The following is a 21,749-nucleotide window of genomic DNA, read 5'->3' on the forward strand; positions in this document are numbered from 1 at the left end:
AGTTGGAGCATTATCTATAGTTACTCTTTATATTATACCTGCTTTTGTTTCTGATTGATTGATTTAGTAGAATTGTTTTTTGGCTGTAAATGTACTGCTAACAAAGTTATATTAGCCAGCTAAAGCTAATGTGTTGCTAGTACAACATTCTGAGTGAGCTAGTTAACTGTTAATTTACTGGTTGGCTAACTTCTCATGTATTTTACTCTGTTCATTTTTACTTTTGTGGACTTTGCATGTTCACTACATTAATTGCTGTGTCATACTTTCTATGGGGACTTAATGTAGATTTTTCACTGGTGTTTAATACATTTGACAGCCAGTCCATAAAGCTAATGCAGTTTCCTTGTAACTATATTAATTGATTTTTACATTTTGGCCTATCTCTTTGTAAACGCTATGATTGCATGTGTTGTGTGTTTTATCCAACACAGTTTTCATAGTTTCAGAGTTGCTTCCAGAGTTAATGGCTACGTTTAAGTAGTAGTAATATTTACCACATTGTGTTTGTTTAACTATTTACTTATCATTGTCTCCTTATTGTATCTACCAATAATTATAATAATGAGAAAAACAAGGCAGTTCCTCCATTTTAATTTTATTACATTTTCTTAGTTAGGCCTAATTATGTATATCACGGACGGAAATTCACACTTTCCCATACAAAATTACCTTGAAACCTAATTGTAAATCAGTTCACAAATATATCAAAAAAAGCATCCAGGATTCTTGCAACTCGATGTCCCATCTTGGCCTCTAATAAGGAGTTGAGGGCGCTGATCCCCTCCGAGGGCGAGATGTTGTCTGGGCAGATTTCTGTGTACATACACATTAGAAATAACAAAAAAAATCAGTTTGGCATTATGGAGGCCCAGTATGTGGAGATTAATAGTAAAAAAATGTACCGTAGTTTGTGTCCATCATTATGGGCGACGACATCCGGAGACATTCTGCTTGTGTCTTGAACATCTCCACAACAGCAGCTGAGACACTCTGTCTCCTGCCTGGAAATAAAGATGTCAGAGTTAGGAACATTAACTTAGAGAGATAGTCAGTTGCTTAATTATGTTCAATAAGGGTCAATTCAGTGTTTTAGGGATGGATAAGTGAGTTTCTTACTAAAAAGCATAAGACTGGTGAAAGTATCTTTGCCAGAGATAACTTCTTCATGGACAACCAGACAGTCGGAGCAGTCAGTCGTCAGGTAGACTTCCTTGAGGTAGAAAGGTTGCTCTGTGGCGCGCGCGCACACACACACACACACACACACACACACACACACACACACACACACACACACACACACACACACACACACACACACACACACACACACACACACACACACACACACACACACACACACACACACACACACACACACACACACACACACACACACTAATGTGAGTGTTTGAATGCCACTTCCACTCTAAAGAATCTATCTGATACATTGTGGCTCTTCCTCACTCACCAATTAACATTGTGCTGTTTTCAAAGGTCACATTGTATGTTAAGCTGGAACATTTGCCATATCTGTTAAGAAAAAAATAAAGGCTGCATCAGAACATAATATCATGATAGACTAGTAAGCCAGAATAATCGAACAGCTATACATAAATTACCGCACCCTAAATTTGGCACACTTAAAGCAGCTATAATCAACATTTTGATATTATCAATGGATCAAACAACTTTTGTAATGTAAAAAAAAGTACTTTTTTACATTACAAAAGTAACACCTTTCACGTTACTTTAACTTAAAGTAACGTGAAAGGTGTTGCTTGTAGTGATGAACCCACAGAGAAGACTGCAGTTTTAGTGTCTTTCGACTTTTTAGTTTTTATGATCCACAACTTCACTGCTTTGATTCACTCTCACAGCTCTCATCAGCGTTGTTTTCAGAGACATTTACTGTAGATACTAGATCGTAGCCACTGAACGACAACACAGCATACTGTGCAAGCGTCCACACACAGAAGTATTAACGCTTACATAGTATGCCAGATTTGTTCGGTGACTCGTTCGGTGGGTATGATCTAGCATCTTCCCCCACATTCACCTGCTGGTCAGAAAGGCGACTCCAAATGAATGCTAATGTTGCTCCATATCTATCGGACGTGTAAATAAGCAGCTGTTTGCTAACAGGTTCACTAGGCCTACAACAACTTTATAAGCAGATAACATATTAATGATGTGTTTACAGCTTGTTTGCACTGCCCCCAAGTGGCCATAAATATGTTTATTCCCAAGAGCTTAATTGAAACTGAAGCTCTGCAAACTGCTAATGATGCATGTTGGATTTTGGAATTAATAGTGTCCTGTCGATGCTGCCATGTGACAAAAGCAAAACGATTTAGTACACAAATATCTTATTAATAATATATTTATATATGTAGTTATAACAATACAAGTTTTCTTCTTGTAACATTTACAATAGCAACAGGAAACGCATGGAACCCTGAAACCATTAGAATTCATCTTTAGAGATTATATGGAACGCTTATTGGTTGAAGAATCCTCCGCCCACCCCCCAACAGCAGAAACATGTAGCCTTCAGCCCTGTGGTGTGAAAGTGTGTCGGGGGATTTACATTCTCTGAGTCTGGATGAGACTGAGGATGTTGCTCTGGGTGGTTGCAGTGATGTCCAGCCAGACACTGGTCATCAGATGGCCCAGTGAGCGGCTTCCTGGGAGGTCAGAGCTCCCCCCGATGTACAGCCACTTTCCCAACATCTAAAGCACATACAAAGAACACACAATATATGTCAACATTTCTCAACCTCTGGGGCCGGGACCTGGGCTCATGGGAGATTTGACAAACTAAATTAATATACAGTACAGGCCAAAAGTTTGGACACACCTTCTCATTCAATGCGTTTCCTTTATTTTCATGACTATTTACATTGTAGATTCTCACTGAAGGCATCAAAACTATGAATGAACATGTGGAATTATGTACTTAACAAAAAAGTGTGAAATAACTGAAAATATGTCTTATATTTTAGATTCCTCAAAGTAGCCACCTTTTCCTCTGATTACTGCTTTGCACACTCTTGGCATTCTCTTGATGACCTTCAAGAGGTAGTCACCTGAAATGGTTTTCCAACAGTCTTGAAGGAGTTCCCAGAGATGCTTAGCACTTGTTGGCCCTTTTGCCTTCACTCTGCGGTCCAGCTCACCCCAAACCATCTCGATTGGGTTCAGGTCCGGTGACTGTGGAGGCCAGGTCATCTGGCGCAGCACTCCATCACTCTCCTTCTTGGTCAAATAGCCCTTACACAGCCTGGAGGTGTGTTTGGGGTCATTGTCCTGTTGACAAATAAATGATGGTCCAACTAAACGCAAACCGGATGGGATGGCATGTCGCTGCAGGATGCTGTGGTAGCCATGCTGGTTCAGTATGCCTTCAATTTTGAATAAATCCCCAACAGTGTCACCAGCAAAGCACCCCCACACCATCACACCTCCTCCTCCATGCTTCACGGTGGGAACCAGGCATGTAGAATCCATCCGTTCACCTTTTCTGCATTGCACAAAGATCTCAAATTTGGACTCATCAGACCAAAGCACAGATTTCCACTGGTCTAATGTCCATTCCTTGTGTTTCTTGGCCCAAACAAATCTCTTCTGCTTGTTGCCTCTCCTTAGCAGTGGTTTCCTAACAGCTACTTGACCACGAAGGCCTGATTCGCGCAGTCTCCTCTTAACAGTTGTTCTAGAGATGTGTCTTCTGCTAGAACTGTGTGGCATTCATCTGGTCTCTAATCTGAGTTGCTGTTAACTTGCGATTTCTGAGGCTGGTGACTCGGATGAACTTATCCTCAGCAGCAGAAGTGACTCTTGGTCTTCCTTTCCTGGGGCGGTCCTCATGTGAGCCAGTTTCGTTGTAGCGCTTGATGGTTTTTGCGACTGCACATGGGGACACATTCAAAGTTTTCGCAATTTTCCGGACTGACTGACCTTCATTTGTTAAAGTAATGATGGCCACTCGTTTCTCTTTTCTTAGCTGATTGGTTCTTGCCATAATATGAATTCTAACAGTTGTCCAATAGGGCTGTCGGCTGTGTATCAACCTGACTTCTGCACAACACAACTGATGGTCCCAACCCCATTAATAAGGGAAATAAATTCCACTAATTAACCCTGACAAGGCACACCTGTGAAGTGAAAACCATTTCAGGTGACTACCTCATGAAGCTAATTGAGAGAACACCAAGGGTTTGCAGCGCTATCAAAAAAGCAAAGGGTGGCTACTTTGAGGAATCTAAAATATAAGACATGCTTTCAGTTATTTCTTTTTTAAGTACATAATTTCATGTGTTCATTCATAGTTTTGATGTCTTCAGTGAGAATCTACAATGTAAATAGTCATGAAAATAAAGGAAATGCATTGAATGAGAAGGTGTGTCCAAACTTTTGGTCTGTACTGTATGTGAAGCATAGTTACAGGATTCACATTGAAGAAAAAAAAAAAGTTTCCCCTGATATGGCTAGATCTGTAGCGATTACAATTGTGTGTTTAGGTAAGTTATGGTTACACTTCCACATTTGTTTAAGGATAATAAGTGTGCGTGTCTTCAAAACTGAACAGTTGAGGTGTACTTGTGCAGAAATTATATGTATCATTGAATTGTATCTAATGAAACCAGGAATGTCATTTTTATTGCTGACAAAAAGTGGGTTGAAATTAAACATGGACTTACGTCTTCATTGCTGACAGTGATCGGTTTCAGCAGATTGTCACAGCTGCTCAGAGGAGCAGAGTGTCCCAGTGAGAGGAGACTCAGCAACACAACTACAGCAACACACTTCTTCATCCTCTAGATGGTTCTTTTGTTGTTTTTCTCAAGCTTTCCTCCTGTGCCTCCCAGTTTGTCTTCAACACTCAATCTTTTATTTTGTCTTCAAGTGTCGCTCTACTGCCTGCCATCAAGTCTCCCTCCTGGATGCATCTCACCAGCACACATTTACTTTCTGTGAGCTGATGTAACAATAAGCAAACAGCCGGAGGGGGAGAGAGAGGGGAGACTTTGACCTAGTTGAGGAACTTATGGATTGGAATCTTGATCCAATCACATATGACAGTAGAGGCTGTTATATACAATATGTATGCAAATGTAATTTCTTTGAAAACCCTCTCTGATCTGTCACTGAAACTCAAACTTCCTTTCATAAACATTTTTACCGCAGCATTCCTATTAATCAAAGCCAATAAATGCACCATCATAGTCAGTGTTTATTTTATTCTTTCAGCCAGCAGCAGTGACGGAGGAGGTTTTCAGCTCATTTACTGTAGAACAAGTATATATGTAGTTGTAAGTGTGTCTGTACTGTATGTGAATGTCTTTGCACACATATTTCGTAATAAAATAAATCAGTATTAAAAGTATCTAACACTGTTTGAAGTTACATAGAGTATTTTGCAAGTTGAGTGTTACTTTTTAAATTGTGTAAAAAGTAAGACCATAAAAGTGTACTGGCAATTGGATATTAAATAGTAAAATAAAATAGTAATTAAACTACTGTCTTTAAGGTCAATAATTAACTACGCATGCTGAAGACCTAAAAGTGTTATGGATGAAATCGCAACAGCTACTGAGCTCAATGAGCTGCTGCGAGAGCCTAAATCAAACATATTAATACTATGCGCTTTAATCACAAGTCCAAATCCCCCCCCACCTCTCGGTAAACTATTTGGATTGCAATAGTTCACTTGAACTTTGTCCTCACCTACTGCTGTGCTCTGCTAAATGATCACCACTGGGACTGTTTAAGAATGTGTTGAAATCACACAAATGTTAGGTACAAACTAAATATTGCAGACCTCGAAAGTGATTTAAAAAAAAAAATGCATAATGGGTAGACTATACAGTTACCAATGTTGTGAAAGATTAATATGAATTACTATTAGAAAACGAATATATGTGATAAATTAGTGATCTATTTATTCCAAAAAAGTCACAAAAAGATGTCTTATCAAAAGGGTTTTTAATTGAACTTAAACCGACAGCTGTCTATAGATGTCTTCATACGAGACAAGAACAAACAAACAAATGACAAAAAAAAGAGCTAAATCTGCAGATCGTCATGACTATACAGTGAAATCTCCGAGCATGACCTTATTGTTACAACAGTGCTCTGAGAGGAGGGATGAGGAGCAGAGGAGAGCAGGAGGGGGATGAAGACAGATTGATGTCCTGTCTGATGTCAGCTAGTGATGGAAAGACAGATAAAGTAAAAAGGACGACCATCCCTCCTTTACCACCTCCTCTGCTCCATCCATTCTCTGCCTGAAGTGATGGTGAGGATGAACGACAGCAGGATGGAGGAGGATTGAGATTGATGGAGAGGGGAGTGACAGGACGCATTGATCACTCTGCGACATCATGGTTGTGTTGGTCTGTGCTCATCTTTTCCCTTTCCTTCTTTCTCATCTTGGTGGGACACGGACACGGAGGGACAGACAGGACCGGAGACAGACAGAGAAAGGAAAAACAGGAGGTGGTGATCACTACTCCATGGCCTCCTGGTTCTCTTGGTCTGCGCTGATCTCTTCGTTGGCCTCTTTGCCCTCCTTGCTCCTCTTGCTCTTCTTGTGTTTGTGCCTCCGGTGGCTGTCGCCCTCCTCGCTGTCGTGCCTTCTCCTGCTACTGCTACTAATTGAAGGAGAAGGACCAAAGTGTAGAAAGGGCAGAGGAGGGAGATTTGAGAGGTAGAGGAAAGTTTAGAGGGAGAGTAAAGGGCAGGGAGGTAAGGGAATAGGGGAAGGGAGATAAAAGATTAGGTAGGTAGGAGAAAGGGATAAATGGAGACAAGAAGATCAATAGGTGAGAGAAAGAAAAGGTGAAGTGAAATGGAGATGGACAAAAGGGCACGGAAAATAAGAGAGGCAGCATGGTGCCAAATCGGAATAAAGGAGGTTGAAGGCTGTTTTATGCTTCTGCGTCAACTCCATGCTGTAGCTACGCCGTAAAGTATCGAGAAATAGACACAGTAAAAATCCATTGACCTAGTTACTGTAACCAGAAAATAAGTCCCAGGTTATTTGCGAGGTGTCTGCCAGCCAGTTTATGTTATGTTAGCAAGCAAACTTTAGCACAACTGCCCAAAAATGTACTGCTTGTTGGCGAAGTGCTAATTTCAAAACATTACTGACATTTAAACACTTTACAAAACGGATAACCCCGTCATTGTAACCAAAATATGTCTGAGTTTATTTGCAAAGCTTATGTCAGTGAACTAGCATGTTGCTACTCCCCACAGTAGGCTGCTTGAAACACAGACTATCAACACACTGGACGAGTTGACCAATCACAATCTTTGCGGTCTGTGTCGCCGCGGTGCAACGGCAAAGGGCTCGGAGGGGGGTCCGCGGCGACGCAGAGGGGTCTGCGGGGGTACGCTGTCGATTCGACGCAGAACCATAAATCAGCCATGAGACAACGGTCAATACAGTTTGTCAACTGACCATTTGCTAAGCCCTTAGCCCACTCAGCTGCTGTTGTTAAGGCTGTCGATCTTCCCGTTCACCCATTGCACGCATGCAGTTTACAACGATAACAGCAGAATGATTTTAGAGGAAGACAAAAGCACATGTCCACTGGCCAGAAAGCAGAAGCCTGCTTTTGTACCCGTCGCTGGCAGATTTTATGAGCTGTAGCGAGCTAAACTTAGCTCTATGAGTTGGTTGACAACTCCGTCTCCAGCTGACTTGGTCATTTTTTGATTTGATTTGTTTTTTGAAACAAGAATATAAAAAAGGATTTAGTAATTACACTTTATGTCTACCTACACAATGTCACCCTAAAGACATGGAAATAAAAAACTGCATTGTTCTTGTATTGCATTATAGAGCTACAGTATTTAGTATGACAAAATGAAATGTGAGATCAGACTCTTATTAAAATATAACCCTGTTCAGCGACTTAGTTCACAAGTTAGTTCATATTTAAAAATAAAAGTATATTCTCACTTTAAGAGTTACAAGGGAAAAGGCTAACTGATGTGTTTTGCTAACCCAACATTAGCTCAGGTAGCATTGGAGTTGAAATTTTCCCTAAATTCAATAAAGAGCAAGACAGACCTGCTGCCATTAGCCTACACTCCAATAGCGTCTACTTCTTCTCAGTGGGGAAATACTACACAGTGGAATTTTTACTTTTCTTTAAGACTACACTTTAAACTCTTTACATGCCGAGTATGACTATTGGAGAAATCCACATTTTGACAGGCCTGCTGTGCTTTGTTACAGTTTCTAAGCTATGATTGGACAATAACTTCGGGGGAGGGATTTAGCAAACTAGATTTCTTTCCTACAACTTGTGTGTGTGTGTTTACGTACCTGCGAGAGGACTTGTGGCGACCCTCCTCTTTCTCTCGGTGCCGTCTCTCTCTGTGTCTTTCTTCTTTCTCTCGGCTCGACCGCTCACGATGTCGCTCTGCATAACCACGCTCCTGGTACTCGCGGTAACGATACCGCTCCTCTTCACTAGGAAGGTTGAAAGAACAAGAGCTTTCCCTTTACTGGGTTATCTTTGCATATCAAACAAGCCCATTCTCTGATTGAAATACAGATTATTGTAGTGCGTTCCATTTACTTCAGAACTCGGAAGATGGAGCTGGGAAAGACGTCACACATGAGTTGACCACATTCCATTAAAACAAGTCGGATTTCATTGAGGGGTTTGCTCTAACCAGGTTAACCATGGTTAGCAATATCAGTTAATGCGTTAGGTAGTTTTTCGTGCATACAATCAACATAACAACATGTCCACAGATAGAAGTTGGACAGTACTGTGTTTAAGACTGAAGTAATGACACACAAATAAGACAGAAGTGCTAGTAAACTGTATATCACTACAGCTTTCACTACTGTTGATGCACAGAGCAGCCATGTTGGATTTTGAGCTCGGGGTACTGTGAGTTTCTCGAACTTCCCAACTCGGAAATCTGTCTTCCGAGTACACCATTAATATTGAAGTCTGTGTCTATGAGTGCATGAACATATCCTGTTTGCCTAAAACAGGGGTATTCAATTACAATTCAAGGGGGTCCAGTTTCTATAATTTCCTCCTAGCAAACATCAGAACCTCATAATGTCTAAATTGCATCCTAAGCACTGAATTGGATAATGACACTAACAAACTATATTTAAAGCTTCAGTAGGTAGTTTATTTTTGGCATCATTGGGCAAAACATTCATAATAATCTTTCAGCATATTGTAATTCAAGTGGTCTGAGAGAAAACTAGACTTCTGCATCTCCTTCTTGGCTCCGTTTTCAGGTTTCAGTCAATCTATCTATCTGTGAGACTTTGGCCAATCACAGGCACGTCCCTTCAGTGAAAGTTCTGTTCACCGTAAGGCTAAGGGCTGCAGCTAATTCAACTATTAGATAAGATACTTTATTGTTATCCATCTATATACAGTACATAGATGAATGAAATTGTGTAAAAATGTAGTCCAGTTTATTGTCTATGGAGCGGACATTTGCGGTGAAAACAGTCGAGAGAGCTGGCCAAAGCAGCAGCACCTACTGCTGACATCCCAACGAGGACACTGTAGGCGGTGTGAGAGGAAATGTAAACGTTTAGCTTTCTGCTAACCCTAGCAAAGCTGCGGCTAATTCCATTTTTATTTAGCATACCAGAGCCTCAAATTACAGTATGTCATCTCAAAGGGCTTTACAAAGAAAACAGGACGGTCAATCTCGTAGAATTGCCACTATATAACGGCATGAGTACTGTTAAATGTTGCTGTATGAAGCCGGTGCATGCCCGTGCTCGCCAGATGGAGGGGCTGGACAGAGAGGGGAGCGGGAGAGCTGCCGGAGGAGGTCTCACTCTAGTTTAAATTCTAGCAATTTTTTAAATTTCTGCCTCCTCCCAGCTTTAAAATGAACCTGTCACATCATGGCCGATACCCTATCGACTTACTAGGATCAGTGCCGATACCTATCTGGCATATCAGATTGGTGCACCCCTGGACAAAAACTGCGCCTGTGAAAGTGTGTTTGTTTTTGTCCCCCTCACCTGGTGTAGCCCATAGCTGAAGGGCTGTGTTCCCTCTCTCTCTCCCGTTCATGTGTCCTCTCTCTCTCTCTGGGCCTCTCTCTTTCCTTCTCTCTCTTGTCATCTCGACGGGAATAGTAGTCCCAGGGTTTAGAGTTGTCCATCATGGGGGGCCAAGGAGGAGGCACCCCTCCAGCCATGGGTGGAGGGTATGCACCTGAACAGGTAAGAAAGGAGGGGAGAAGAAGACTTATTACTTTGAAATTTGAATTCAAGACTTGAAAATAGGTAGTGCATATTAAACTATTTAAATATACCTGTATTTCCAACAACATTAAAACCAATGAGATGAATATCTAGGAATACACATTTGCATCTGTTCAAATACTGTTGTTTTTACTGTAAAACATTTCTGGGACTCTTTTTCATGTACACCACAACAGATCTCTTATTCAGATGGACTGAAAGCAAGTTCTGACATTTGATGTGTTGCTGACAGTCTCGCATTACCATACCTATCTCCACTGCACTGTGGAGTAAGATCTGGTTACACCACACACTCTGGGTTGTTTGCATTTATTTAAACCAATCACAATCGTCTTAGGCGGCACTAAGCTCCGGACGCAGCTACGGTGGCTCTGCAAAATAGTATCGGGAAGGAACTTGTTTTGGTGGAACATTGGCATCCCACAAAAGTAAACGCCACATAAAATATTAAATTAAATTAACTGTTCACACAATACAGTAACTTAATCTATTTAAATTAGCTGGATACATGGTTAAACGTAATTTGCTCTTATTTGTATCACAGTGTGTACTTCGTCCACAGCAATCCACTCCAATCTTTCCAAAATGTCCCAGTTAAAGTGCTCATATTATGCTTTTTGGCTTATTCCCCCTTTCCTTTGTGTTAAATATATTTTTGTGCACATTATAGGTTTACAAAGTGAAAAAGCCCAAAGTCCACTCCAAAACGGACTTACCATCTCCAACAGAAAACAGTGTTCACAAACTGCTCCAATCAGCTCTGTTGTAGTCCAGCCTTTACTTCTGTGACGAACGTGCGTCACTTTGTAACACACGTTATAATGCTCGCCTAGCTGCTAGCACGGCACGCCCTCATACTCTGCAACTGACGAGCTAGTAGACCTTACCTAGCTACTGCGCATGTGCGACTCCCAACAAAGATGGAACAGAAGTGAGATGCCTCACTCTGTAGCTAAAACATAGAGCTCAACACATAGGGTGAAAAGAGGAGCTGCAGCAATGTGCAGTACAACACAAATATGGTGTTTTTTGAAAATTAAACCATATAAACCTATTCTGGTACAACCTCTAAATACAATTATGAACCTGAAAATGACACTTTAAAGAGTGAATGCCGTAAACATATTCTTTGTAAATCATTCCCCTAAAGAACCAAGGAGGCCTGCCTTGTTTCCTAAAGCAAACAGAGTTTAAGAACGGCCGCAGGATGACAGGCAATTATCCTGAAAATGTATTTCCGCTGATCCAGAATATGCTGCTGATTACACAGACAGATTACATTGTAAATCTTCATACCTTGAGGGAAAGGGTAGGGAGGGACAGAGCGTCCATCATAACCTCCAGGGTGGCCACTGCGGAAACAGAGGAAAGGCAAAATGTTACAGTGTGCGTGTGTCCATATGCTCTTGATCTTCTATCATTGCAAGGTACACATTTTTTTTTCTCCAATAAGATAAATAAAGAACTTAACAGACTTGCTAAGCCATGTCCTCATGTTCAAAATATCTACAATGATGCCAGTGTGTAAAATGTTAAAACCCCAAAAGCATGCAAACTAATTGTATCACTAGTTTGTCATATTTAGCCCCTTTTGCAGTCAGAAATAATGTCAACAGGGTCTCAAATATCAGTAATTGCTTCTTTTTGTCTCAGTTGGCTGGAGGGGCATGTTGGTGTTTGTGGTTGACTAACAGCAGCTAGTGATTGTGTGAGAGAGAGAGTGTGTGTGTGTGTGTGTGTGTGTGTGTGTGTGTGTGTGTGTGTGTGTGTGTGTGTGTGTGTGTGTGTGTGTGTGTGTGTGTGTGTGTGTGTGTGTTTTCATGTGTGTGTTACCTGTCCATTGTGGGGATGATAGCAGGAGGGGGCCCGCTAGGTGGAGGAGGAAAACCAGGGGGAGGGACAGTAATGGGCAACCCTACGAGGGAGAAAGAGAGAATAAACACAGTGAACACAATAAAACCGAGCAAATACAGGTTAAAATAGGATGGCTGCTTAAAATTAAATACACACAAGAGACCAGCTAAAATGAAAGATGACGATAATAAACTTACTGGGTGGGGGGATGAGTGGGGGTGCAGTGTTGACATTGGGTGGTGGAGGGAGGAAAGGAGGCGGGGGTATGTTTGGAGGAAGTGGTCCAGGAGGGAAGAAGGTGGGAATCTTAGCTGGAGTCGGCTCAGCGTCTGATTGTTCAGCGATCACCTGCACAACAGACAGGAGGAGGTTGAGATGACAACACACACTCAGCACACTTTTTTAACGTCTTTTAACTTCTAACTCTAGTTTAGTCAGAGCTCAGCTAACGCAACATTTTCACCAGGAAAAATAAAAAAACACATTCAAACAGAAAAGACAATGTGTTTTTTGATTCAGAGTGACTGTCTGTATTGCTTCTGTGTACCTGGATATTGTTGCCTTCTAGATTGTGTCTGCGTCGACCTTCGACCCTGCTGATGGTGGCCGTCCCTCCACCTATCACGTCTATAGTACCACTCGTCTTCCTGGGAGGAGAATATAAAAAAAAAAAAATTATCAAGGCACTGAACATACACACCGTCTACATAATAAGCAATATCCATTAACTAAATATCTAATTTACATTAAAAGTCACAATGCAGTCCTAACTCATTTCCTGCAATGCTTAAAAAAAGATTCATACAGATCGCTTACATTTGTTTTTGTTTTAAAGAACTGAACAACATACACTGACCTAAAGGATTATTAGGAATACCTGTTAAATTTCTCGTTAATGCAATTATCTAATCAACCAATCACATGGCAGCTGCTTCAATGCATTTAGGGGTGTGGTCCTGGTTTAGACAATCTCCTGAACTCCAAACAAAAAATGTCAGAATGGGAAAGAAAGGTGATCTAAGCAACTTTCAGCGTGGCATGGTTATTGGTGCCAGACGGGCTGGTCTGAGTATTTCACAATCTGCTCAGTTACTGGGATTTTCACACACAACCATTTCTAATGTTTACAAAGAATGGTCTGAAAAAGGAAAAACATCCAGGATGCTGCAGTCCTGGGGGGCGAAAATGCCTTGTTGATGCTAGAGGTCAGAGGAGAATGGGTTGAGTGATTAAAGCTGATAGAAAATCAAATTTGACTGAAATAACCACTTGTTACAACCGAGGTATGCAGCAAAGCATTTGTGATGCCACAACACGCCCAACCTTGAGGCGGATGGGCTACACCAGCAGAAGACCCCACCAGGTACCGCTCATCTCCACTAAAAATAGGAAAATGAGGCTACAATTTGCACGAGCTCACCAAAATTGGACAGTTGAAGACGGGAAAAATGTTGCCTGGTCTGATGAGTCTCGATTTCTGTTGAGACATTCAGATGGTAGAGTCAGAATTTGGCATAAACAGAATGAGAACATGGATCCATCATGCCTTGTTACCACTGGGCAGGCTGGTGGTGGAGGTGTAATGGTGTGGGGGACCCCTTTCGCCTTCAGAACTGCCTTAATTATTTGTGTCATTGATTCAACAAGGTGCTGGAAGTATTCTTTAAATATTGATAGGGTCAAACACGGTATTAGTATGGTGTTCCTAATAATCCTTTAGGTGACTGTATATACACTGAGTGGGGCATTTTTCAGTGTAATTACTTCTCAACTTGTCAGAGCTCTATGGTTGACAAATTATGTAATGGTGTCACGGTTTCTAAATTATCTCAAACCTACTTTAGCAACTATGAATCTTCAAAAGACTTCATGTTGCCCCAGTCGGTGGCCTTTAAAGGGTTTTACCTTTAACAAAAAAATTACGAACCTACTGTTAAGGTTGCAACTTTAAGAAAAAATTGTGATGATTAATTAATGATCTGTCTAATCTCAAAAAAAAAAAAACCTTTTAATTTGGAGCAAGTAATTCTCATTATTAACAGGCCCCCAAAGAAATGAGCTGTGGATTCAGTGAAAATGACTACATTCTATGGTCTCTTTCTAAAGCACTAACTTATGTTCACTTTGACACATGCACATCAACCACCCCAAAAGAAAGAAAGTATCTTTGGGGCCTTGGAAGTAGCACCAGCAATTTTTCTGTAGTCACTTTCATGGTTAAGAAAAACGCAAGGCCCCCTTTAAAAACATTAACATGTAACACTTTTACACATTTCCCATCAGGCCCATTAACCTTGTACGGACAAGGCCATGCCAACTTACGTATAATAGGACATGTCCTGAAGAGGCGGGCCAGGCCATTGAGGGGGAGAGATCCTAACATTTTGAAACAAAGGACAGTGGTAAAGTAGAGGAGAGTAACATCGGCCTAGACACAAACGTACAGCCCACGGGAAGACCTATTCTAACCACAGGGCATGTTGAATTTGAAAAGTTGAACACAAGAAATTAGGGATGCACTGATACGAAAAGTTTGGCCGATACGATTACCAATATTAAAATTGCGGTTATGGTCGATAATGATATATACAGATATGATCTGTATAAAAACAGTTTCTATGATAATCATATTTTGTACATACTGAAAGACATGTGTAAACACTGAATTTGAAAAAGTAATGTATTTTTTTATTTGGAAAACATTTGGAAAAGCCCATAAATCATAGATTTACTGCATTGTTTTCTCTGAACAGTGATCAACAGTGTTAGTTTTAGGCTACTTTTATAACTTGTAGCAAGTGTATCACCTAAGTCCAGTTACATCCTTAAATCATTAACTTGGGTCACAAAACTAAATATCCTGTTTAGGTTTTAGGACTAATCAGGGTTGTCAACGGCGAGATCATTAAAGCAAAACTTGGAGGGGCTCGTCACTAAAATGAAAATAGCTAGGCCACCTTAAAGCCAGCACACCTTAAGTTAGTGAGCCTGTGCTAAAGTTCTCGCTAGCTCCGTGGCTGATACTAACCCTCTTCACTTTCTTTAACCAGCAGGTAGCAAGCAAGACACGGGAGCTTGGCTTGGGTCTTGAGGAGTTGTAGCATTTTTTCGCTGACTGTACAGACTGCACTGCTACATTCCCAGCTATAATGTAACAGCTTTCTTCATACTCACCAACACACACACACCTCCCTGTCTCCTTTTCTCTCTTTCCACCGCACACTCACTAACAAGTGGGTTGCAGCTGCCGCTGTTTGAGTTTAGGCTGCTTGCTAGAAGCTTGCTCCTGATATTGTTTATGAATTTCTGGATGGCGGTTATTTATTTGAGTGTTATTGGTGTTGAAGGATTTGACATGGCATTCTCCTCACATTATTTTGACATGGCAAGGATTGTATACTGTATCGGCAGCTAGACGCAATAAATTATTGTTTGTTCACATCGGACCTTTGCCGATGTATACAAAAAAAAAAAAGACTAACATCAGCCGATACCGATATGATTGCCGATATAAGTCGCATCCCTACAAGAAATATTTTCACTGTGCAGTTTCCCTTTACTCTTGTATTAAGTCTCCTCTTCCAGCCATCCCTTGTCTATTCACATAAGCCAAGTTTCCATCCAAATGTAGTGCAAATTTTAAACCAATTTCTTGAAAATCAGCAAAAGACAATGTGAATTAATGCATGGAACCATCCACTACTGCTATGCGAATATTAGGAGTTGGGCACATTGCGATGTGACTATGTGCACATCGCGATGTAGACGATGAAACTAAATATCGTGCAGCCCTACTTCACACAGGTCTGATGCTTTCGTCTGCTGCCATTTTAGTCTCTACAGTGGGGCGGAAGCCTCAGTGGACGTTTAAACCTACATTGTGTAATTTTGTTTAGTTGATTCTTAACAAAAAATCCTTTGTTCTTTCACAAATATGTACTCATTCATGTGTAATTACTTCCAACAACTAATCAAAATATTCTCGTAAGTGTAGAATCTGACATTCAGAATCATTCAGAATACTTACGAGCGACTCGCTTGAATGACGGCAGCCCTGTAGCGCCTCCATCTTTAAAATACATTAGCCAAAGAGGGACATACCTCCGCCCTCTTACACCTATTGGCACTGTGACGAATGCAAGGGGGAGATTACTCGCCAGGGAAGCGAAAAAGAGAATTAAAACGACAACGCGACAGGCAAAGCAACAAGACCAAAGTTAATGTTGGAGTGGCTAGAACAGCCAACGATGTAAACGATGGAGAGAGATAATTTCGGGTTCGGCCACCTTAGCAAGGGCTAGAAAGTAATATTGAGTTGGTTGTCATATACAATTTCACCGCTAGATGGGAGAAATTCTTACACAATGTAGCTTTAAGTGACATGCTTTATGTACGTTGGGATATAGGTTTTATCGATATACCAACCTTTCTACTTTTTAACTTAAAATGCACACAAAACAGGTGGATGGAAGCACACTTAGTTTCCCAGCTTATCAACTTTTCTGCACACATCACTTCAAGTGGAAACTCCACATGCGTTTTATTACCAGATATCTTAATAAGTGAAGATAAAAGCAGAAGTGTTACCTGGGGACCTGACTGACAGCAGGCTTGTACATGCTGACAGGAGATGTGAAGTCTGGCTTGGAGGTGTGAACAGGCAAAGTGGATATGTCCTTCTCATTACCTGTCCTGCCTTGCTGAACCTGAGAAAGAGCCACAATACGCTTGTTAATATATTTTCTGTGTTAATCATAGTAGAGAGTCTTGATTTTAAAGCATTTTGTCTACTTCATATTGAAGGCAGTCTCTTTACAACATTTAGAAATATAGGTGATAGGCATGTATGTTATGAAACTATAATGTTTATATATACGTTCTCTCTGACTTCAAGAAAAGGGACAAAGCATTTCTATAATTCATAATCTCATAATGTTAAGTTTCCAGTTAAACCACGCAGGGAACTGCTCTGATTCCAACTAACTGACAAGGAGAGGCTTATGAAGAAAACAGAAAGGCGGTGAAATGAAGAGGGCGTTGACAGAAAAAACAAACAAAAAAAAAACAGAGTAAGCACTGGTCTATTACAGTGATCTTGCTCGTCACCGAGCCGACAGTAGAGACCTCCAGGCCCATCCGCAGTCTCTTCTGTTTTTCACAGTAAGCCTTCCATGTGTCTTCATTGAAGCCGTAGTTAAAGTAGTCTGACAGATCCGCTCCTACACACACAAACAAAACTTGTGAAAAACTGTACATGCTAGGCATAAAATGCCATTGTCAATGACGCCAAACATCCTGAAAATGCACATAACTGCAGTACTAAAAGAAACCACCCACTTACCCACCCACCCACCCACACACACAGACCTGGCTTCCTCCAGGGTTTCTCCTCAAAGGACTCCATGTCTGCCTCCAGCACTGGAACCCCGTTAATGTTTCCAGGAGCATCCAGATCCACTCCCTTCATCTTGGAGGCTACAGAAAATAAACAACATAACATGTTAACTGGACACAGACATTCTGTTCAAACACTTTACTCTCTGTGTATAATATCTATGCTGTCTGAGTTTTGAACAGAACAGTGTAGAATTGTACAGAAAAGAAAAATCAAACCTTGTCCATAAGGTCTGGAGCCTGTCGTCTTTATGTTGAGATTGACAGGTGGAGCTCCATAAGTTCTGGGAGGAAAAATAAATAAATCCGGTTATTTACATCCCAAGGTCTCCTTTTAATTAGCTGCCATATACACCTTATATAATACCATATGCAAGTAATCAATAGGAACAGTCAATTCTGTGGTAAATAAGCTTCTTGATCTGCTGATAGTGTACAATGACAAGATCAATGCCTGTTTCAGTTCCTTTTATATGTGGTACTCCAAAGCTTTAGCATCCTCAGTTTGTTTGTGTACCAGACAAGCTATTTTTCGTGTCAAAGCACAAACAAGCTTATTAAGTACAATCAGGTAGGAAGGAAATTTCTGTTTCGTTACAACTAACATTAAAAACATAAGTTTGTTTAAAGTAGCCAATGACTGTTTAAATAATCTGCAAAACACCACACTTTGACCAAAACCTACGTGTACTGTGGTGCTCCAGTTTTAATGTCTCCAATGGTGACGCGGACATCATCATCATCATCATCACTGTCGCTGTCACTGTCAACGTCCTCACCTGCAGCTTCACCTGTCGCCTGACAGACCACGGACAAAAGAAGGATGAGACAAGAACATTTCTTAGAAGGACAAAAAAACAGCTGTGAAAAGAATCAAAACTGTGAGGTGATCAAATATTCAAAAACAGACAAATAGCATGGCACACGTCACAGCACATACTGTGATTGAGTGCATGCACGCTACCTACCTCGGAGGCCACTCCATTTCCTGTAGCGTGTGCAGCAGCATCATCCTCTGTTGAAGCATCAGCAGGTGCACTGTAGATAAAATATTAAATTAAACATAACGTTTATTTAAATTTTATTTTAAATTACAGATAGCAGGACATAACAACCCAATATTCCAAAAATCCTCAAATAAGGCAAATTAGTTTATAAATGCCCTGAAAAATGGCTAATAAAACCTTCATCTAAATGTGTGCATTTTTCTTTGAAACCTATAAATGCATACCTATAGATGTGGATACAAAGAAGAGGTTTTTATGCTTATTTGAGGTTTCTCTTTGTGCTGCTGTAAATAGCACATCCTCCTCTGTATGTAAACAGAAGTATTTTGAGTTTTATAATCACTTACACAAATCCAAGGTGTTTGTATGGGTGAACATGGATGTTAAATACCTGACTGCAGCATTCAGTTTGCCTTCTTCGTCCTCATCTTTGCTCTCAGACTCATCTGAAAGATGAAAAATAGCTCAACTAGCTCAAACGGCCATTCATTAGGTTTAACCTATGAACAGAATCCAACAGAGTGACATTTATTCATTTTTAGGTTAAATACTAGCCTAATATGTGACAGAGACACATGTAATCGCTTTATTTCTAAAATAATACGGCTGCAAAAGGCCGGGAAAAGCAAACCGTCGCTGCTAGCTTAGCTTTCAGGCTAGCTAACTCTTTAATCTTCTTATACCATATAACGTAGCTAAACGTTACATCCATCTTCTCATACTAGCAGACAGTGTTGTTGGTTAGCAGTTCATTAACAGAGCGGCACACACAGTAATTAACTATTTCGGTCAAGAGGAGTTACGTTTGCGGACAGCATGTGGTTGTTGTTTTTTTACCTCCATATAACCATTCCTCCTCCTCATCTCCAGCGCTGGCGTCAGTGGTGGTTGTTTTGTCCGCTTCCTCCGCAGACATGTTCAGCTAACACGGAGCTACTAGCTAAACCAACAGCAGCGTCACAGAAATAACGTATAACAAACCTTCTGAATGCAGAAATACACGTACAATTTCACCGGGGAAACGCAGTTATGTACAAAATTATGCCTTCATTAGATTCATCTTCAACCTCTGCGAGTGAGTGTGTGAACCCGGAAGAAATTGTTGACATCCCGCTAAGGTGAACGTGTTAGTGCCTCAGTGCAGATACCACAGCGCCCCCAGGCGGCCGAGACACATCACGCTTTATTCAGGTGGTGCTTCTTGGGCCAATAATACTGTGATAACAGTGCACAAATACTCTGTTACAAGTAAAAGTGCATTACAAATGTGACTGTTTCCTGTTTAATTTAGAATTTCTATTTGAGTGAAAACAATGGAATTGTGCTGAGTGTTTAGCACATAGAAATACAATCCACCCATCCATCCATTGTATTTCTATGGTTTAGCAGGCTATGCTTCAGACTGCTAAATTCTCAGCACAATTCCATGGTCTGCAGTCTTGTTGTTGATACTTGAGCTTCAAGTTTTCAGAAATGTATGCACATTTCCAATTTTTGTGTGCGTATATAATGGAGAAAAACTGTAATACAGTATTTTCTCTGGGAGATGTCAAGCCCATAGATCAAGACACACACCCATTTTGTAATACTGCAAATAAATAGCCTAATTATTGCAATACTAACATCAGTGGGCCATAGGCTCAATCACCATTGTGTTACTTCCTTCAGACATTTATTTAAATGAAAATCTTTACAGTAGTACAAAAGTATTAGCATAAAAATATACTTCAAGCACCAAAAGTAAAAGTACTCATTATGCAGAATGGCCCATTTCAGAATCTTGCATATTATATTACCGGACTATAATTATTGATGCATTAATGTGTTCATAACTTTAATGTTGCAGCTGGTAAAGGGGGAGCTATTGATAATTACTTTATACAGGCTACTGCTGGGTAGCTCAATATGGAAATGTATTTGTTGATTTAAATGTATATTATAATCTAAATCTGCAAAGTAATTAGTAACTAAAGCTGTCAACTAAATGTAGTGGAGTAAAAAGTACAATATTTCCCTCTAAAATGTAGTGGAGTAAAAGTAAAATGTAGCATAAAATGGAAATACTCAAGTAAAGTACCTTAACATTTTACTTAAAGTACTGGAGTAGGGGCCCACAGCTCATTATTCCCCCATGGCCCCTAAGTGAATTTAATCTGGCCATGGCCACGAGAGTGAGATCGGGCACTGATGTTGAGCAATAATACTTGCAGTGCAATCCAATTCATCCCAAAGGTGTTGAATGGGGTTGAGGTCAGGGCTGTCTGCAGGCTATCATATATGTAGCATCCTTTATATAGAACTAAGGGGCCTTGCACAAATTATAAAAAGCAGTCCCAGATCAGAAGAAGACAAAAGTATGTGCACGGTTGTGTCCACACACGTTTGGCTATAAAGTGTAGAAATATGCAATGAAGTTGAAAATATAACAGAGTTAGAGAAGTGCAGTTGTGAGTGAAAAGTTACAGGGTTAAATCGTTGGACTGCCAAGGAAATGAACAAGGCACTCCACCCTGCTCCAGTGGCCAGCATTAAGACTGTGGTTGTTGGTTTTATTGAGCAGCAATAGGGTGTAGTAACCTATATACCCTGTAACTGTATAACTATAGCTGTGTTGATTTAAAGTAGGGCATTGCTGGAAAAGAGAAAACATCCTCAATATATAATAAATAGCTTTTAATTACATTTTTTGTATACAACTTCTCTATAACACACTAACAAGGTGATTAAGCAGAGATGGACAGTAATACGATTATACAATGACAAAAAATGCAAGATTGACTGAGATGAAATAATAAATATAAATGCAAGAGATATAAAATAATGCAAGTCAACTAAAAGCCAGCTTAAAAATGTATATTTTTTAGCTGTATTTTAAAAGAAAATAGAACAGGTTGGCTTGTGAGCGGAAGTTTAGGTGTCACGACAAGAAATGCACGGTCACCTCTGGTCGCAATCCCAGACTTGTGAGAGGAGCTGTTTCTACCCGTTCTTGCATGTATCGGCTTGGTAGGTCATGGACCTTGGAACCAATCCATTTATTGCCTTATGAGTGATTCTCAATTTCATTTCTTTGAACTTTTCCACCAGTTTTTCCACAAAATCCAAACATTCTACCACCCTGCCTGATGTTTATTTTGTTGTCACTCACAGAGAGTGAGAAGTTCTGCATCATTTTCTACATTTATGAAATCAAGCAGCAGCTGCAGGCTCATCAT

At 40.5% G+C, this 21,749-nt stretch overlaps 2 protein-coding genes across 4 annotated transcripts; both read right to left on the minus strand.

Annotated features, from left to right (window-relative positions):
- Positions 1-582: 582 nt before the first annotated feature.
- Positions 583-5,001, minus strand: LOC120557916. The gene is made up of 6 exons (XM_039798618.1): positions 4,707-5,001; positions 2,594-2,736; positions 1,475-1,536; positions 1,120-1,233; positions 906-1,004; positions 583-816 (listed from the first exon to the last, which is right to left on the minus strand). The coding sequence occupies exons 1-6, from the start codon at positions 4,818-4,820 to the stop codon at positions 692-694; spliced, it is 657 nt and encodes a 218-aa protein (XP_039654552.1). The 5' UTR covers positions 4,821-5,001; the 3' UTR covers positions 583-691.
- Positions 5,002-5,974: 973 nt separating this feature from the next.
- Positions 5,975-19,655, minus strand: fip1l1b (FIP1 like 1b (S. cerevisiae)). 3 transcript variants are annotated; one of them, XM_039798590.1, is made up of 17 exons: positions 19,372-19,655; positions 18,926-18,980; positions 18,496-18,565; positions 18,213-18,325; positions 17,747-17,811; positions 17,501-17,608; positions 17,222-17,352; positions 16,721-16,839; positions 14,456-14,509; positions 13,554-13,610; positions 12,681-12,780; positions 12,331-12,481; positions 12,113-12,194; positions 11,576-11,631; positions 10,034-10,229; positions 8,345-8,491; positions 5,975-6,656 (listed from the first exon to the last, which is right to left on the minus strand). In XM_039798590.1, exons 1-17 carry the CDS (start codon positions 19,448-19,450, stop codon positions 6,515-6,517), a joined length of 1,725 nt encoding a protein of 574 aa, XP_039654524.1. In that variant the 5' UTR covers positions 19,451-19,655; the 3' UTR covers positions 5,975-6,514. The 3 variants fall into 3 exon arrangements, with proteins under 3 accessions (XP_039654524.1, XP_039654533.1, XP_039654541.1); XM_039798599.1 differs by lacking the exon at positions 14,456-14,509; XM_039798607.1 differs by lacking the exon at positions 13,554-13,610 and having other exon boundaries at positions 19,372-19,654.
- Between the last annotated feature and the right edge of the window lie 2,094 nt (positions 19,656-21,749).

Source organism: Perca fluviatilis, chromosome 1 (genome assembly GCF_010015445.1).
Source record: "Perca fluviatilis chromosome 1, GENO_Pfluv_1.0, whole genome shotgun sequence".
NCBI classification, from domain to species: domain Eukaryota; kingdom Metazoa; phylum Chordata; class Actinopteri; order Perciformes; family Percidae; genus Perca; species Perca fluviatilis.

Coding starts and splice junctions, on each gene's coding strand:
- fip1l1b (XM_039798590.1), bottom strand. CDS start 19,450: ATGTCTGCGGAGGAAGCGGACAAAACAACCACCACTGACGCCAGCGCT. Junction 18,566..18,925: donor AAACTGAATGCTGCAGTCAG/GTATTTAACATC, acceptor TTTTATCTACAG/TGCACCTGCTGATGCTTCAA. Junction 12,482..12,680: donor TAGAAGGCAACAATATCCAG/GTACACAGAAGC, acceptor TCTGTTGTGCAG/GTGATCGCTGAACAATCAGA.
- LOC120557916 (XM_039798618.1), bottom strand. CDS start 4,820: ATGAAGAAGTGTGTTGCTGTAGTTGTGTTGCTGAGTCTCCTCTCACTG. Junction 2,737..4,706: donor TCACTGTCAGCAATGAAGAC/GTAAGTCCATGT, acceptor TATGTGCTTTAG/ATGTTGGGAAAGTGGCTGTA. Junction 817..905: donor AATGATGGACACAAACTACG/GTACATTTTTTT, acceptor GTATGTACACAG/AAATCTGCCCAGACAACATC.